Genomic DNA, 20,349 nt, shown 5'->3' with positions numbered 1-20,349 from the left:
TTCACCCACCTTATCCATCATTCCACAGCCTACCACATCCCTAGAGGCTGCATGTCTCCTGGACAATGTGGGATTCCTGGAAACACAGCCCACCCAGGACAAAGGTCAACTCAAACTCTGCCATCTCTGGGATTTCTATAGCCATTAGTTAGCTAGTTTCTCTCATCTTTCCTGGTGTGTTCTGTGGTATTAACTTTGGGGTTGATCCTCCCTACTATTGATAGACTGTAAGTCCCTGGTCTATTTCAGTATTTCCCTCCAACTTCCTGACACTTCGTATATGGCTCTATTGCATCTGACTGCATTGCTTCCCTAGGGTGGTCAGGGGCCTGATGTGACCTAGGAATGCTGTACTGACTGCCTTCAAAAATCTGAGGTGTAAAAAACAGTAGCAAAAATAAATAAGGAAATGCGGCACTATTAAACAGGAAAATAAGTCCAGAGAGGGTTGTATTCACATAACTAAAAAGCCAACTAATGTATAAAGACAGGAAAAATCATGGAAATATCACTTCATTTAAATTTTATTTCGGATAGCTTCAATCAAAAAAAATTTCATAAGGGTATTTACAACGCTGAATGTACAATTATGAATGTATGCCTTTTGACAACAGGGTACCATTCTTGAGCAGCAATACAATTTTAAAAATATAAAGATGCAGTATCATTTCTGATATAAAGTTACTTAAAAAAATCCAAGGTCTTAGGGAATTCACAAATCATAACAGGAAATAACTATTTTATTAATTTCATGTGCACATAATTACCAAATTTTAATACATTAAAAATGTGTAAATACCCAGACTGTACAAAAATTAATACTCCATTTTGTAAAAGTTCCTAACCACCTCCCACCATAAATATATAAAACCCTATTTTCAGATAAATCAAAATTGCATGCATGAAGTATTAGAATGGTTTCTAAAGCTTGAATTTTTCTCTTCACTGGATATTGTTATCTATAGCTGTTTTGGGAACAGACTACATAAACATTGATACATTATTTACCATGCCTCTGAAACTGTGCAGTACTTTCATCAACATGGGAAACAAAATAAGAGTAAAAACGGTAATAATTTTGTTTAAATTCAAGTGCAATTTGGGAAAGCTTTCCAATTTAAGGATTATAAAACTACTATAAAAACTATTTTGCTGTTGGCTTAGCCACTTTTATTCAAGCATTATTTGCAGCATTGCTTTATAGCAGTTGGTGCTAGAAGATAGAAAACATAGTCACCACTATTTATATTTGAGGGAGGAAAAAAAAAAAAACCAGAAACACTTTAAACAACCCTGAGGGAGACACACATTAAAAATCTTGTTATTTATTTAAAAAGTTAAAAAGTTACCTATCATTATTTAACAATTACTTCCCAAGACATTTCTGTCCTTTAAGAATGTGCATAAATAAAATTTAAATCAGCAATATTTATCAATCTTAATACATCAAAATAATATATGTACAGATTTTAAAAGTTAGGTCTGTATACACTCAAATAATTTAATGAAAAACGCAGAACCAAAATTACTATGTACTGGTGACCTATGAGAGGACTCAGTCTACCTGTGGCACTGAGGAGGGCCCACACCTGGATTCACAGACATTCTTCAAATGATATTCTCAACTAGAATAACCTGCCCTGTCTATGTTCAACCCTAACTTCCTCCAAATGCTTTTCCACACTTCTGTCCCTTTGAAAACAATATGGACAGATGAGATATAAACCTTTATTAACTCTAAATGTTAAGGAGTAAGGATGTGTGTGTGTGTGTGTGTGTGAAAAATAGCCTTTTATGATCATGCTTTTCAAGATGTTAAATACAACTGATAACTGGAGTTTTTAAGCTGTACTTAGCAGTTATTTTAATTATATGCTTCAGTATTTAAACCAAAGAATAAAATTCACAACTTTGGAAATCACTAAAGAATGACACTTGGGCATTCTATAAGTGAGTATGGACATTGTAAAACATTCAGGAGAATAGTTACAGGAACAGCACTAATTCACAGCTCAAGAGGTCTCAGATGCATAGCTCCATAGAATCATTCATGGATTAACTGTTTTTATCATCTAATGTGTATTATTATACATTTTGATGGAAAAGTTCAATTACACTTTTGTAAGACTCGTCATCAGTGGCAATAGCAGTAACAGTGATCCTGAGTATAATTTACATGTTTCTACAGTTATTAAACATCATTCAGGTCTTTGCAGCATAAAGAATAAGAAACATTTGGCTGTACAATTCTGGGTAACATTTGATAAACTGGTAACTATGTATTGGGAAAATGATCAGCTAGAAGTGGAAAGCGTGGCATGTGATTAGTTAAGGAGGAATACAGAATAGAGTCACATTGCTGTAACAGTGTCTATTTTACACAGCAACACCAATTCCCTTTGTCTGTCATAATTGTAGGCTTGCCATACTGCTGGATCCTACCTATAAAGGCATTTTCAAAAGTTACTTTAAATTCCTTTAGAATTTAAACATTCGTTGGGCAAAAAAGAAAGGTGAAAAACAGTGCCTATATTTCTTTTGGCTTAATGAATGCTTATTCTTTAACTTTATTCCCTCAATTTTTTTCTCCTAGAAATTGCCACACCAAATAAGCTCATTTGTAACAACAAAAAAAGTATGCTTTGACCTCTGGCACCACCTACTGGCATGCAACAAGCTCTTACCAAGTTCAATTTGTTTTGAAAAAGTAACAGTCATTCAAATCCACAATACTCATTTTTAAAAGCCTCATTATTGATAGAAAAGACATACACCAAACCTTAAAAAGAAAAATCTTTCAGGGAAAGTTCTAACTCAAAAAACAAAGCTCTCTATTAGCCAATGTCTTTAGATAATTAAAAATGGAAAAAATAAAAAGACATTTAAAACAATTCAAATTCTGAAGGGGGAGGATATGAAGAGATATTAGGAGGATAGATCTACATCTACTGCTAAGAGAATTAATCTTTTTTCAGTGAAAAAGGCCCACAACGTTTAAGTGAAGTAAATTTGATGACTGGCACCAGACAGAGCACAAGATCCACTCAACAGTTTTGAAGGACATCTCCTGAAGGCAGTGAAGCACCTTGCTGATTAGAGAAATAAAACCCAGGCAGTATGCACAGAAAATATAAAGCCATAAATGGAAACACCTGAGTTATTCTATAAGCAACACCATACAAACTCACTCCTAACTCTAGCTATCAAAGAGAAGTGGTGTATGTTTACAGAGAATTCTTTGGAAAAAATAGTGGATTCAAATGAAAACAGCTTTTCAACTTGTTTTCACTGCAGGCTAATTAACAGCCATTTTATTTTTAACAATCACAAATTTAGGACCTGTATACACAACAGACCTTTTTCTGATAAGGAGGTTGTGAAAATAAATTTAAAGAGGCAAACTAGTCTCAAAAGTTAATGCCTTAAAAACCTACCACATACCCAATTTCCCTTGTACACAACATAAAGAATATCACTTAGGTAGCCTTCAAAATCCTGGAAATGCATATAATATTTAGGTTACTGAATAAAGATATAGACAGATTAGTAGTTAATTTAACTGTGTCACCAATACCTTTTTTTGTTTTTTTTTTTTAAAGTAATGTTTTCATCAAATCAGCTATTGTAGTATCAGATGAGGCATACAATGAAATAGTGCCATTCTGACAGAGGATCAGGAAATCCTGAAATCACATTCTCCTGAACACTGCTATTAGTACACCACTGAGACTGGGTCACTGCTATGTGATGGTGATGATCTGACATGAGCCGTTCTCCTTCACGAATGCCTTAGCTTCGGTCGTGGTCTGAGGTTTAGGCGGCCACTCTGGATCATCCAGGAGCTCCTGCGCCAGATACATGTATTTAGCCTTTGGTGTCTTCTTTCTACAGCCCAGGGCCCAGGACAAGCAGCACTTTCCCCACCGATCCACTGAGGCCTAGGGAAAAAAGAGTACCCTAGTTGATTAAGGGCCATTGTTTTTGACAGGTTATAAAAGCATACATTAGCAGAGAAAAATAAGATGATTTCTGAGTACAACATGCAAATTAAAAAATCCATGTAAAAAGTCAGCTTTCAATTATTTAGGTACAGATTATTTTTAAAGAGTTTTTTTGGTCAACATAATTACTTTAGTTTTTTTAGTTTATGTACCTACAGGATTGTGTACTAATACTTTAAAAAAATAGTCTGGATTTTGTAACAAAAAATATCAAATATAGTAAGAACAACTTTAAACTATTTAGAAAGAAAAAATACTTTTAATATTGAATTTGAAAATCCTCATATTCTATCCCAAACTACCTTGTGGTACCATTGCTCCTAGCAACTTAGCTATCTGGTCATTTTTAGAAGAGGGCAGTGAAAAGTATCAGTTACTATTAATATCACCTTTCAAAACACTGTTAGGTCAAAATTAGGTCACATCTTTTAACCACATTGTCTGTTGGGCACTGTAATCCCAGAACTCCGGAGTCTAAGGCTAGCCTGGGATACATAGCAAGACTTTGTCTCAAATAAAAAACAAAAATAAATAAAACCACATATTTACTAATATAAAAAAATACGTTTTTGGGGTAGTGGTGGTACAGATTTCAACCCAGGGTCTCACTCTTGCTAGGCAAACCCACTTGCATTGAGCCACCAGCCCTTTTTTGCTGTAGTTATTCTTCACAGAGGCATTCATGTTTTCATCCAGAGCCAACCTCAGACCACAATCCTCCTACTTATGCCTCCACATATTACAGATGTGCACCATTATTCCTGGGTTGTTAAGATGGAATCTCACTAATTTTTTTGCCTGGGATGGCCTGGAACGGTGATCCTCCTGATCTCCACCCCCCAAGGATTACAAGCCAAGCCACTGTGCCCAACAAAATATACTTTCACTAGTATATTTTGGTTTCACTTGTTGCTCTACAACTGGAAGGAGATACATGATATAAAAGCAAGTAGTATCTCTTAGAATTATTTCATTATAAAAGGCTCTGCCACTTTTCCTTTGAGATGCTTCTGATCAATCCTAATGGATGTGATCTTAGATAAATAATCATTAGAGAATAAGAAAGCAGAGTCCCTGATTAATGTACAGAAATGTAAGTTCATTAGAGAGCTGAAAGTTACCCCCAGAATTTGTCTCAGATGAAACTTAAAATGAATAAAACTAAATGACTATGCTGGGACCTATAGAAGTTATATTCACCTCTGGCCAACAAGTCAATTCTTAATTATTTTGGCTGTTGCATCTCCCAAGTAAAATTTAAATCCTAGATTGTTCCTTTGTCAATCAACAAATAATCCAGGCTACATGATAAATTCTAACTTCAACTGACGTAATCCCACAAAATGGAATCATAATATGACAGATACATACTCTAATGTGAACACCCAAAGTACTTTATGATCAAGAAAGGCAAAACTGTCTATTTGAAACATGTTTCTAAATTGGCCAATGGAAGCCAGTGAAGTTACTTTAAAATGAAAGCTCTGAAAATGTCTTTATACATTCACTTGAGCGAGGTCTTTCTCATCTTATTGAGACAACCACCAGGAACCTAGTACTCTTCCTCTCTTCTCCATGGTAACACTGAGCACAGGAACAAAAACTCAGTGCTTTCCACTTCTAGTTTAGTTTGTCAACAAAGCACTGTAGGCTGCATTGTTCCTGAGGATTTAAAGGCAAAACTGTGGCCGGGCATGGGTAAGCTGTTACATTCCAGGAGAGGGTGAGGGGGACCAAGACTTGAGGATGACTCCCTTAGCAGTCTCTTTATTACCATCACATCGTAACTAAAAAGTTATTACATTACCATCTCAAAAGACACCCATATGAAAACAATTAGCATTAGGATGCACAAAATTCGTTAGTACCCCATATAACATAGGAGTTCCTTTCCAAAGTAGTTACACACAAAACAAACTTAGTATTTAATGTTAGATAACCACTCACTACTTGGATTTTACTCTTTCTCCAGTTGTTTAAATTTTCTGATCTAATTATGGAAAAGACTACTGTTCCTAAATCAATGTGAAAGCCGACAGTTTTTAACAGGACAAACAGCACCATCAAAGGATCACAGAGAAAGGCTAACATTGATTGCTGACTTTTAAAAACAGCAGAAACAACAGGTTTTATCTGTCTGGATGCGTCTTCCAAGTTGAAGGACAAGGCACACCAGGCTGAGTTAAGGAAAGCCAAAGCCAAGTGTAATCCAATTTAAGACACACACATACACACATGTAAATTTATTGTTCCCCACCTGTGGAGTAAGGCAAGCAATAAAATTAAAACTAATTTAACTACAAATGGAATCACAACTGAATAGCATTCTTTTTACATTAGAAGGTGTACATTTTTAAAAAAAATCCTCACATTTCTGTTTAAAATATACATATATTTGTCAAATTAAAAAAAAAAAATCAAGCCACAAAGGAACAACAGGATCTCTCTACTCTATCATCATCAGAAATCTCTTTTGTTCCTGTGCCTTCATCTCCCTCAAATATCATACACAAAAAACACAATATGCAAGCAAGAGGTTTGTGAGTTCACAGGAAGGACCACACCACACATACCCCCAAACACAATATGCTTCACTGGAAGAGAAAATAAAATGTGCCACAGTCATGCTGGGATGAGAAGCGGTGGGGGAAGGATGAAGGCAAGCACTGTGCAGCACAAAGGTCGTAAGGTAGTCTCGCCAGGGTTTAGAATGAGCACTTGGGTTTCCCCAAAACATGAGGGTGCAAGTCCGTGAAGCAGGAGAACACAGCAGCTCATCTCAGGATTTACTTCTGAAAAGAATGGTTAAGTGGCCAAATTTAATCCCCCAGACCATGGAACAGGGTACCACAGATAGCAGAGAAGCCATAAAGAACATTCACGAAATATCTGCAGCTCCAATTCTCCTGCTTCTTAGGCCATTCCAAGCCATTCGTTCTAAAACCCAATCATTTGCTATTGGCAGTCTTTTAGGAAATATTTTCATGGATAGCATATGAAATACAAAGCCATATTTGAAGGCAAAAGTTATAATGGTATTGTGGTTTTTATGAAAGTCTTCTTCCATATCAATCCTCAACATAAATATCATCAGAATTAGCATTCTATTTAAATAAACTCAAGTAATACTGACTGCATAAAGACTACAGTTAACACTTAGATTTTTCACTGGAAAAGAAAGGGCTGGACCTGTGGCTCAGGATCTAAGTACAAACCCAAGTTACACCCCGCCTTCCCACCAAAAAAAAAACAAAAAAAAAACCACTTAAGAAAATGTTACGGATTGGTTTAAAAAAAAAAGGTCAGGCACTAGACACAAGGTAAATACAAGTGCTTCTAAAGAGGACAGCACAGATATCAGGAGTAGAGCTTTATGAAAACAAACAACAACAACAACAAAATACAGATGATGAAGATCTCCATTGAAGATTTTCACTCAGGGATCAAAGGTGGAGTTCAAGATATTTCTGATGAGTACTGTTTTTGCTTGTTTGTTCGAGACAGGGTCTTGCTGTGTAGGCTTGGAACTCATGATCCACATGCCTCAGCTTACCAAGTGCTGGGATTACAATTTGTACCACCATACCAGGCCAATGAATATTCTTGTTTTAAAACCACTGATATATTAAAAATTATTTGGGCTGGTCGAGTAGCTCAAGTGGTAGAGCACCTGCCTAACAACTGTGAGGCCCCAAGTTTAAACCCCTGTACTGCCCCCACAAAACATTTTTTTCCCCAGAAGACTGAAATGCTAAAGAACATGATGGAAAAATATATAACAGTTATTGTTTCAACTACTTGCAAATCGTTTCTTTACCTTGTTTTTAATTTGATTCAACAGACATTTACTGAGTCCACTGAGCATCAATAATACAGGATATACAGTGTAGTGCAGAGTGGGGTTGGGCTGGGGAAGAATTACAGGATCACAATAGTTCTACAAACAGAACTACTTACTCTCATCTTTATTTTCCTTTTCACCTTGTAGCAGGGTTTCAACTTTAGCACTGATATCTTGGGCTGGACAATTCTTATGTTGGATGAGGCTACATACCAAAGGAGTATTTATTTAGCAGCACCCCCAGTTTCTACCCAGTCTATACCAATAGCAACTTTCATCCCTCAGCTGTAATAATCAGAAATGTCTCCAAACATTACCAAATTTTCCCTAAGGAGGCAATCACCCCTGAATGAAAACCTCAGTCTAACAGAAATAATTGATTAGCTTTTGAAGGATCACAAATATGAACAGTGAAACCATATTACACACAGGAGTGTCAGGAGATGAAGTGTATTATTCTAAGATGTTAGAAGAACTTTTTCTAAAGGAAACAACTTTAAAAAGTGCTTTCTTGATCACAACCATAGAACCAGAAGGCTGAAATTCTTATCTGTTCAATGATTCTCAGATATATGGGAACAATCTACTTCCTCTGGACCTCCTTCTACCTTCATACTCTCCCCTCAATACTTTAGAGTTAGAATTTTTCATGAAATGCAAACTCCTAAAAATAATGAGAACAGATACTTTTTTTTTTTTTTCAGTGGTACTGGGGTTAAACTCAGGGCCTCACACTTGGCAAGCCTTCTACCACTTGAGCCACTCTGCTAGCCCTGTTTTGTGTTGGGTATTTTCGAGATAGGGTCTCCTGATCTATTTGCCTGGGGTGGGGTTCAAACCATAATTCTCCAGATCTCTGCCTCCTGAGTAGCTAGTATTACAAATGTGAGCCACACTTGTAGGATTACAAGTGTCTGGCTAGTCATAAATATTTTTAAAAATAGAGAGTAAATGACAAAATTTTCTGCCATTGAATTTTGATTGAAAAGCAAACAGGCACAGGGATTTCCAATTCAAGTATTTTACAGGGGCCTTATAACACCACCTGACTAAATCCTGGTATAACTCTTCTTCAGAATGTGCATTTCCTATTTAGATCAAGTCACAGATCTCTTCGGAGAAGCTGAAAACTCAAATGTTTCCTCAGGCCTGCACCTTTCTAAATAAGTATTTCACATGAGGACTGATAATCTGAGACAAAGTTCACTAAAATGATGTAGTGAGGTCAGGAAAAGGAAAAAAATATAGGCCCAAAGGAGACTGAGTTAATGGACCTGAGGCCCACAGTCTGGTCATATCCACCTTTAGGCACACGTAGGTATTACTCATAGGCATCACACTGCTTTTAGAAAAAGAAACTGAAGCTGATTTCATGCTCATCGCATCACTTCAGAACCATTATTATTTATCATACTGCACAGGAAACAAAAATGGCATTCCACAGGACCTCTTACACAGCAATCTTATGTCACTCCACCTGGACATCAAGCCTGCTCAGTTATAAAACTAAAGCTCAGAGAACTGCCACTTGGGTAAACTGTGGATGAAAACAAGTGAGTGACCCAACTCAGAAATGTCAGGCAGTCCTGAACTCTGCAAGCTTCTCTGTAGCTCAAGGACTAGTGAAAGTCATACAACTCATACTTGTAGAGCACACATCGCCCAGCTACAAACAGCAATGGGTAAGATAATGAGTCGGTGAGTTTGACAGTGTCAAATTCTCTATAGTAAAAAACACTAGCTCCAGAGTTCTGATTCAATGATAGTTTAAAAATTACATTTAATCTGTATTTTGATCAAGAGCTACACTTTAATAACCTGACACTAGGAAGTAAGTTTTACTCATGTTCTACTACTCTTTTTACCATAGAGTTTCTGATCTCTTTCAAATAATAGGCTGTTTCATTGCCTCCTAACTATGGCTTGCATATAAAAATTATGTTGGGGGAAAGCCAAAGAGGCACTTTAAATTAAGGCACAGTGACTGACAAATCAGAAATCATTTTTTCTAATTTTGGTCTTTGGGCTCTGACCCAAGAAAAAAGTCCAGTTCAAAACTTTTTTTTTTTTTAAACACGAATTCCATTTAGCTTCTACTGTGACCCATGAAAACTAAAAACATAAAATGTAAAGCAGACAGAAACGGAAGAATTTACTCTCACCTTTGAGGACAAGACCTTCACACACAGAGGATTAGGACAGGAATGGAAGAGACTTATGATATTTCTGAAGTCCTGAAAAGCCTACAACAAATGCTTGTCATCAGTTTTCTAGGACTCCATATAAGAAATGAAATGCGATGCACAAGGAAAAAGGCTGAAGCAACACATACAGAATGCCCCAAAGAACACAGAGTACACACTGGAAGAGCCAAGATACACGCTAAGAATTGACAGTAACTGCTTATTTCCAACCTGTGGTGGCTGTGTGGTGGTGAATCGATACTCTCCTTGTTTGTCTCGATTGAACACAATTTTCCAAAGGACCGTGTCAAGGAAGAAGCTCTGAGAGATATTCCAGTGAGTTAAGAATTAAAAATGACTAAGTCGTTTGTTTTTAACATGCACATTTAAAAACATTCACCCAATGTTGCATCATTAGTAAAAACTATTATTTGGTTTTTATATATCGAACCTTAGTTGATACTACAAAAGGATAAACAATAACAGGAATTTTGTACAAATACAAATCATAAAATTCTTAATAAAATGGGGCTTCTAAATTTTCCACAAACTATGGTTTTTATACAAATCCTCATTGCTTTCCCATATCAAAACAATGGTGATTAATTTGAAGACTTTTTCTTGACAATAAGTTATTTTCACAGACTGCCTAATACTAATACTGGGTCTATATCTCTATCTACACATATGAGTTCATCAGCATCCAACACAAGTAATTCTTTAGAAAAGATAGGGCTTATACTGTAGAAAAAGCAATGTATGTAGATGTCTACATCTACATAAAATAGAAAAATACATTCTACTGGGCAACTTCTCTGTAATATCCATGATACTTGTTGGATCTCAAATTTAAACACCACATCAACTTTTGGTAGGATATCTCAAATTAAGCCTAATTTCTAAGTCTAGAGCTATTATTATCACTAAAATATACATATTTCCCTACAGATTACCCTTAATTTTAATTCAAAAGCCTACACTATGAAAAATTTATTGCTATGGCGAAGTAAATGTTGATAGTAATGAGCAGCAAATGAGAACTAGCTAGCTCCTTTTAGAGAAGATGACCTGAAGGCAATCCTAATGGAAGAGTAAATGTATACAATGAATCAAAAAATACTTCAGTCTTCTGAGGTCACTCAAAAGTAAATACCAAGGAAAATGTTCAAGTAATCAGTGCTGAAATGAGGTTAAGTCCATATTCGTAATTATTCAATGCTTTCAATAAACTCTTGATATTACTACACTTCCTGGAGCACCACTCCCTCCACTGACTTTCTTCCTTAAATAGGATAGTATGTGTTACATCACAGACCACAGCAGGAACATGGCCACCATGATTTCATAGTCCCTGGGCAGTTCATGAGTTTCCTGGATACTTACTTCCTTTCCACTCACTCATTCTTGCTATCTCACTGTTCATAGCTTCTCTTATCCACATGAATATATCTAAGTTCATGGAAAAGGTCGGAAGGGAAATCTAAGTGAATTTGCCTAAAATGAAACTAAGACTGTGGGTTTTTATGATGTTACATGTTTTCTTCCTCCACTTTCCATTAAATTACCCAAGAATTTCAAAGCAACAAGGTAACCATGTGACTAGCCGCAGTGCTTACCTCCACCATGACAGACACGAAGGCATTGACAAGAACAATGACGAGCATGGTTATGCGCCACTCATGTGGTACACACACAATCTGTAGATAAAAAAATTAAAGCTGTTGCAGGTAGTTGATATAGCATTATATCAGAAATTTACCAAATTCCTATTATGTACCAAACCTACATCCACTCAACAATACCAAAAACTATCTTTTCAAGTGATAAATCTCTAACCAAGTTAAGTTAAAAAGATATTAAGTGGCTGAACTTAGCATCAAATCCTGTTCACTCAGACTTAAAAGCCCATACGCTACTAAACCACAAATTCAGTCCTTATTTTTAAAATAAAAGCCTTTCAGGCAAATATGAATCTAATACCAAATCAATTAGGAAGACAAATTCATAAAACAACTCTACTGATCAATTTAAGAAACGTAAATTTTCATCAAATTTAAAATCTGATTAATTCTTCCCTCCCTCTTTTGAGATCAGGTCTCACTATATTGCCAGGAACTCCTGGGCTCAAATGATTCCCTTGCCTCAGCCTCCCAAGTAGCTGGAACAATAAGCACAAACCACCACACCTAACTAAAATCTGTTTAACTTCTAAGACCTAAAAATTAAAAGAAAACTCCCATTAATGCATTCATCATTTTCCCCAGCAAATGTTTAGAACTGAGTATCTAGTATACTGTTTAAATGCCAAGGAATGACATAATCTAATAAACTTTAGAAAAAAAAAATTGTTGCTCTAGTAAGAAGGGTTTTGACATAAGGAGACTGCTATAATGACACACGTAAGAGATGATGGGGACTCAAACTAGAGTGGTAACAAATGGAACTGGAGAGTAAAGGTAGAAGGATAACAAAACTGAAAAGTGTAACAACTGTCTGGCTATGAAAAAAGAGAAAAAGACAAGGAGAAAGACAGACACATATATATTCTGACTCGGACAAAGGGTGATACCAAGAAAAGAAGCAGAATGTCAGAAGAACACTGTAAGCTTAGTTTTTAAAATATTGATTTGGGAAACTGTTGGGTGAAGCAGTCTAGTAATATTAAATATGTAAGTAGATATTCAGGTATAAAGCCCAGTCATGAGCGCTCAGGGTGCAAAGGTGAGGAGTCTTTAACTTATAGATGGTAACTGTGGGCGAAACCATGACTATAAGTGAGATCACCTGAGAGTAGAGTAAAAAGAGAGTAAGACCAGAAAGATGAGAACTAACATTTAGGAACAGGCAAAGGGAGCAGAAAAGACAATAGAGACTAAGAATGAGGAGTCATAGAGGCAGGAAAAGACCTGAAGGGAAGAAGCTTCACAAATTCAAGCAAGGAATGCTTGAAAAATAAAGGCACAACTGCATAGTTCAATATTATTGGAGGGTCAAATAACATTGGGGAAAAGATTAAAGATTTAAAAGATTAAAGGACACAAGTCTGTTAGACTTAACCAATAAGAAGACATTATAATGGCCTTGTAAGGGCAATTCCAGTAGATTGGCAGGTGTAGAAGCCAGATTTATCAAGTGTTTGAGATGAGGTGAATGTGGCTGTGAAAGCAGAAGACATGTGGCAGTAGAGAAATAGAATGTGTTTTGCTTTTTTCTTTTGCTTAAAATGCTCATCTAAATCCCTTAATGCAGCATGTGAGAAAACACAGACGCTAAATACTGTTAGTAAACCTATAATCTGGCAACCTCTTCAAAGTTCAATAATGCAATGCTTATGTTAACGATTCTACATAACCTTTACTGTGGTATGGTATGGATTTTCCCCACCAAAACTCATTTTGAAATGTAATTCTGGTGCCTACTTAGCAAGCGTGAAGAATTGAACCTCAGTACCACCATCAAAAAAAAAAAAAGGAATGTCAAAAAGGAATCTTTGTATCTTTAAGTAGATGAATTTTCCAAAGAACTATGACCTGAGGATCACTGAACACAATGAAAGTACTGTAAAATTACAACCTTGTTTTAAAAGACAGTATAAACAAAGTTAAACAAAGGCCAAGCTATTATACAAGGAAATTAACAAACCAAACCTAAACCTAAAAGACGTATAAGAGTGTAATGATCCTTGTTTTTTAGGTTGAATGATGGGCTTGGGATGTTATTTCATTGTTTTATCATTCTGATGATTAACTTAAATGTACATGCATTTTCCTTTGTATAAAGAATTATTTTATCTTTCATAAAGGTTTTGGTGAAAAGAATGAAGAACTAAATGACCAGCAGGGGCAAGAGTACTTCAAGAAGTAACTTAAGCTGGGCATAGTGATTCAGGCCTAGAATTCTGGCACTTGAGAGGATTGGGCAGAAGGACTGCAAGTGAGACCAGCCTGAACTACACAGCGAGATCTGTCTCAAATAAAAAACAAACAAAAAAAATCCAAGAAAGCAAGCAAGCATAAAAGACAGAAAAGCAATGAGATATCTGAAGACAAAGGGAAACTGAACAGGAAGCAGAGACCAAACAGGTATAGCCAGTAAAAGCTGCTATTTTAATTATGTTACTCATTCATTTTAGAGTATCTTTAGTTAATATAAGTGCATCTTAGAAAAAAGGGAAAGGAAGAGATCCTGAAAACAAGAAATGGAGGCAGTTTAGTCTCTTTCCTCTAACATAAGAGCACAGGAGTGAGATAGATCTAAGCCCTTATATCAAGCATCATGAAGTCTCATTTGGCTATTTAAATTCCAGATAATACTAGAGTGTTATTTTCTGTGACTGTCTTGCTACGATTACCCAAGTTACTATCACCCATGAAACAATAAATGATGTGCTTAAGCCTTACCTGAAGAACCTGGTCCACAGAGGCAACTGGATGTAACATGATGAATAATATGAAAACATATAAAATAATCACAGATACAACAAAAAAATCTGGAAAAGAAAGTAAAACAAATTAGGAAGTGCCTTTAAATAAGAAGGGATCCAATAACCAACAGTATACTATCATCTCCAAATTTGGTTTAAACACTTCTACTTAAGTTGATAAAATATATAAAACTGGGCACAGTGGCTCGAGCCCGTAATTGGGAGGATTCATGATTCAAGGCCGGCGAGAAAAAAAGTCTGTGAGACCCCATTTCAATCAATAAAAAACTGGGCATGGTGGCACACACCTGACATCCCAACTATGCAGGAAGCATAAATAGAAGGATCTCGGATCTGGGCTGGCCCAGGCATAAATGCAAGATCATATCTCAAAAATAACCAAAGGAAAAAGGGCTGGGGGCATAACTCAAGTGATAGAATGTATGCCTAGCAAGTGCAAGGCCCTGAATTCAAACCCAAGTACCTTAAAAAAAAAAAACCGTGTATGTTGTTATTTTTTTATAGTATGAGATACTATTATAGCCTCCAAAAGATTCATGTGTATGATGTGATATTGTATATTATTAGCCTTACCTTTAAAGGATTTCAGAAAGTAATCAGCACTTCAAAAATAAAATTCAGATCTTTGTGGAAATTTATTTCCATATCCCACAGATAATTAGCTAGCTACAATAATGGTAGTCAATAATATATATATTTATAAGTAAGAGACTAGACTATGTATGACAAAATATGATTAACTTTTAGAACACACTTGCATTTCCTTGTGACCAGAGATGATGAATATTTCTTCATGTGTTTTTGGTCATTTGTAGTTCTTCCTGTGAAAAAGCTCTGTTCAATTCACTTGCCCATTTCTTCAATGGGTCACTGATTCTTTTGCAAGTTATTTTTGAGCTCCCTGTAAATTTTAGTCATTAATCCCTTCCTTGTCAGATAAATAGCTAAGATTTTTCTCCCATTCTGTGGGCTGCCTCTTCAGTCTGGTTACTGTTTCCTTTGCTTTGCAGAAGCTTTTTAGTTTCATGTAGTCCCATTTGTCAATCCTTGCTCTTAGTCGCTGAGCCACTGGAATTCTATTTAGGAAGTTATTGCCTGTGTCTTTATGTTCCAGTGTATTCCCCACTCTTTCCTGCACTACTTTCAATGTTTAAGGCCTTACATTAAGGTATTTGATCCTCTTTGAATTTATATTTATATAGGTTGAAAGACATGGATCTAGTTTCAATCTTCTACATGCAGATATCCAGTTTTCCCAGTAACATTTGTTGAAAAGATTGACTTTTCTCCATTATGTTTTGGGTACCTTGTCAAAAATAAGGTGGATATAGCTGTGTGGATTTATGTCTAGGTCTTCTATTGGTCTTCATGTCTGTTTTTGTGCCCAGAACTGTGCTTTTTTTTTTTTTATTGTGAATTCAGTTTGCTCTTTATTTTTTTTTTCATTTTTCTTTTATTATTCATATGTGCATATAAGGCTTGGTTCATTTCTCCCCCCTGCCCCCACCCCCTCCCTTACCACCCACTCCGCCCCCTTCCTCTCCCCCCCCATCAATACCCAGCAGAAACTATTTTGCCCTTATTTCTAATTTTGTTGTAGAGAGAGTATAAGCAATAACAGGAAGGAACAAGTGTTTTTGCTGGTTGAGATAAGGATTGCCCTTAACGCAGAGAAACTAAAGCAGATACCTTAAAGCAACTGAGGCCAATAGGAAAAGGGGAACAGGTACTAGAGAAAAGGTTAGATCAAAAAGAATTAACCTAGAAGGTAACACCCACGCACAGGAAATCAATGTGAGCCATGCTGTTTTTTATTGCTAAGGTTCTATAGTATAATCTGAAGTTGGGTATTGTGATACCCCTGGCATTACTTTTTTGTGCAGTATTGCCTTGGCTATTCATGGTCTTTTTTGTGCTTCCATATGAACTTTAGGGTTGATTTTTCAATCTCTATGAGGAATGGCATTAGAAATATGATGAATATTGAACTGAACATACAGATTTCTTTTGGTAGTATAGCCATTTTCACAATATTAATTCTGCTGGTCCATGAACATGGAAGATCTTTCCATCTTTTGATGTCTTCTTCAATGGTTTAGTTTTCATTGTAGAGGTCTTTTGCTTCCTTTGTCAAGTTTATTCCTAGGTTTTTTGGGGTTTTTTTTTGAGGCTGCTATAAATGGAATTGTTTTCATAAATTCTTAAGTCTATTCACTGTTGGAATAGAGAAAAGCTACTGGCTTTTTATATATTGATTTTGAATTCTGCCACTTTGCTGAAGATGTTTAGGATGTTGTAGAATTTTTCAGGTCTTGCAGGTGTAACACCATGTCATGCGCAAATAAGGATAATTTGACTCCTTTCTTTCCTTTGTGAATTCCTTTTATTTCTTCTTCCTAACTTACTGTTCTAGTTCTAGCTAGGAATTCCAAAACTGTGTTGAATAAAAGTGGAGCGAGTAGATACCCTTGTCTCATTTCTGACTTTGGAGGAAATGGTTTCAGTTTCTCTCCATTCAGTATGATGTTACCTATAGGTTTGTGGCATAGTCTTTGTTATGTTGAGCTACATTTCTTCTATTCCTAGTTTCAGAGCTTTTATTAAGAAATGAAGTTATAGTCTGTAAAAAGGTTTTTCTGTGTCTATTGAAATGATCATATGGCTTTTGTCCTTGCTTCTGCTTTAGTTCTAGTTTTATACTGTTGTGATCAGGCAGTATGCAAGAGATAATTGCAGTTTTCTTTTATTTGTTAAAGACTTGCTTTGTGTTCTAGAACATGACCTATTTTGGAGAAAGTTCAATGGGCTGCTGAGAAGAATGTGAATTGTGCTGCTGCTGGAAGAAATACTAATGTCTGCTAAGTCCACTTAAATCTATGGTGTCATTTAATTCTGAAGTTTGTTGATTTTTTTGTCTAGATAACAACAGTGGAGTACTGAAGTCTCCCACCATCATTGTGTTAGGGCCTATACCAATTTTATCTACCCATCTATCTATCAACCAATCAATCATCTATCTATAGATATATATAAAAGCACTGCTCTCTCTCATAGAGTATATTGAACATGTACCCTTAGACATGCTCAATATTTTCTTGAAATCTAAAAACAGTGAGCTAAAAATAACATATGTATATCAACTTTAATTATTAAATTCACCTTATAATGAATTAATTTTATGAAATCCTCTTGCTAGTATAGTAATAAGCTTTATGTGGAAGACTTTTTGTCTCACAGCATTATTCTAATATGGTTCTCAGTAACAGTTACTAGTATACTTACATGATAACTATAACAATATAGTTATTCTTACATAAGAAATCTTACCTGTCCAAAATATAAAATAAAATTTACTATACAAACCACATAAGGTAGAAATAAAAAAGAAACAAGATAATGTACATGAAAATGTTTTGTCAACTAGCATAAAGTAGAGATGCTGATTATTACTATAACATACTGAATTCTGTGACCTGTCATTTTGTCAACCAGAACAGACTTCTTTTTACAATTACAGCAAATGAATAACTACTATCCACTTTAAGATACTGCAAAAGTCTGAAAGTTGTTCTCTATATCAATTACTATGTTCTTAATTTTTAGAAAAACTGGCAATTTACACATAATAGCTGATCTTTGTCCATACACATTAATTTTGGTCATTTAAAATCTAATCACATACTACCACAGGCAAACAAGTCTATGCAGGTACAAGCTTCCATTTTATGGGCTGCTTCTGCAGCGGCATGCAAAAGTAATAGAAGTAAAAAATTCCAGACATGAACACTGACCATACCAGTGTCAGAAAGGGAAAAAAAAAAAAAAAAAGGCAGCTGGTACCATGCAGACATCCAAAAGGAAAGCACAATACCCATTATCTCCCTTGAAGACCCTCTGTTCTGATTTTCAATTCTAACTCTCCTTGCAATGGGTTGCAGAAATAAAAAGTCAGAGCCCAAAGTAATAGGATATGAAAACCAGCAATGTTTAATACTGTGGGCTTTAGTTTCAAATTTAGAGTAGCTATTCTCCTGAAGACAAAACAAGACAGTAAACACTGAAATCACTAGGTTCATTCTATCTGAGAAGATCTATTTTTTACTTTCGGAGGCCAGTTAAAAACTCTTCCTTCTCTCTATTATCTATTAGATTTTTCTTTTAAATGGGACAGGGTCTCACTATGTAGTCCAAGCTGACCTGAATTCAAGATCTTCTTCCAGTACCCTCTGCTTCCAGGGTACTGGAATTACACTCCTGCACCACTATGCCCAGCTCTCCATTAATTTTACAGGGGAGGAGAAGGGTGGGGGATCATAATAAATATCAAACTTACAATTCTTGTAGCAAGGTTGCCTGAAGGGTTTTCCTTTTGAAAAGGCAATTGCCACAATGAGGTACTGAAAACTGGAGATAAAAAACACTGTGGTATTTTCACAATTTTGTATACTGTGTTTATCAGTTTCAGTTTCATTGCATAAGTGTGAAGAATTCCAATACAGGCCTCTTGTTACATTACAAGCACTAGAACACACAAAACATTTTTTCATTAGTATTTACAGTACCATTTCCCAAAAGAAATCAGTTTTACCCTAAATATCTTGAACCATTATCATAAACAGTGAAGTTGTTGTTTAAAAAAAAGGGCCAACATCAATGTAAGATATATAGAACAGGAAAAATAAGGGTTTTCTATTTAGCTAGACATTCCAAATCAGTTTTAAAAAAGTAAAATCAAGTAAGAAATACATAAAGCCCCTCCCCTCATTTTTCACATTTTGGAAGTAATCTTAGCAAAGAGCAGGTAAATACACCATGGGTTTGACTTTAGCTACCACTTTTTAGCAATATTTGACTTTTTTACAATATTTAATGTCTCTGATCCCATCTTCTCACCTGTGGGTTATATCTACAGCATCACAGCATTACTGTGGGGCCTGAGTAAGACTTGTGTAAATGCCCAGCAAAGCACTAGCACTAAGAGGAAGCTCACTATTCTCTTGTTCTGACTCACCCTCATTTCTATTTCCAAGTAGGCAGCAGAGTCAGGCATGTATAGAAATAAGTATGAGAGTCCCCACCATTTATAATGAATAAGTGCAAGTAACAAAAATGTTAATTTGTCACAAATGAACTTTTGAAACATTTAAGACAATTTCACCTATTCCTTTTCATAGGCAGTGTTTTCATGCATGTAAGATGTTAAATTTTAAACACAATCTTGAACTATAAATACTTACATCTGAAAATTTAACAAAATTATTTGAATTTAATTTAAATAATGTTATCAGTTTAACTTTCGAGCACTCTACAAATAAACAAACGAAAGCACTTAATATCATTTTTTAAAAAACAAGTTTTAAAATGCTATTTCCTAAAATAGGAAAGTTGGAAGCACAAACATTCTAGGTTTAGCTAAAAGAGCCTCAGGAGATTAATTCCAATTTTCTCATTTTACAGTTAAGGTTTGGTAGCAAGTTAAGCAACTGGTCATCCTGGTAATGATTATTATTTTGCCTGGACACTTTCTACTACTGCTTGTCCTTTCCCAAACTCATGCTATAAAATTTGATCCCCATTATGATATTAAAGTAGAAGGCTAGTTGGGACCTTTAAGAAGATTAGGGCTCTGCCCTCATGAATGGGTTATCTCCAGAATAGGTCTGTTTCAAGTCCATTTGCCTAGCTCTCTCATCATATGTGGCACCTGCAGTGCCCACAATCACTGCCAGCAAGACCCAGGAGCCAAAAATAAGCAACTTTTCTTTATAACTTATTCTGTAGTGTTTTGTTATTAAAAACAGAAAACAGACTAAGACACTCTCCTACAGATAGGAGTTACTGCAATCTAAAGACATACACAGGCATATATATATACATATA

General features: G+C 35.6%; 1 protein-coding gene across 8 annotated transcripts in view; it reads right to left on the bottom strand.

Annotated features, from left to right (window-relative positions):
- Window positions 1-506: 506 nt before the first annotated feature.
- Atp13a3 (ATPase 13A3) overlaps window positions 507-20,349 on the bottom strand; it is an 80,248-nt gene continuing 60,405 nt past the window's right edge. For 7 of the 8 annotated variants that reach the window (XM_020186749.2, XM_074073495.1, XM_074073493.1 and 4 more), the window contains 5 exons: window positions 18,803-18,990; window positions 14,426-14,514; window positions 11,642-11,722; window positions 10,257-10,346; window positions 507-3,938 (listed from right to left, as the gene is read on the bottom strand). In XM_020186749.2, the coding sequence (XP_020042338.1) occupies window positions 3,741-3,938; window positions 10,257-10,346; window positions 11,642-11,722; window positions 14,426-14,514; window positions 18,803-18,990 (646 nt within the window). In that variant the 3' untranslated portion in view covers window positions 507-3,740. The remainder of the gene's footprint in view (window positions 3,939-10,256; window positions 10,347-11,641; window positions 11,723-14,425; window positions 14,515-18,802; window positions 18,991-20,349) is intronic. The other variant, XM_020186753.2, reaches the window with a different exon arrangement.

This window comes from Castor canadensis, chromosome 5 (genome assembly GCF_047511655.1).
Source record: "Castor canadensis chromosome 5, mCasCan1.hap1v2, whole genome shotgun sequence".
NCBI classification, from domain to species: domain Eukaryota; kingdom Metazoa; phylum Chordata; class Mammalia; order Rodentia; family Castoridae; genus Castor; species Castor canadensis.
This window is presented reverse-complemented; position numbering and strand designations above follow the sequence as displayed.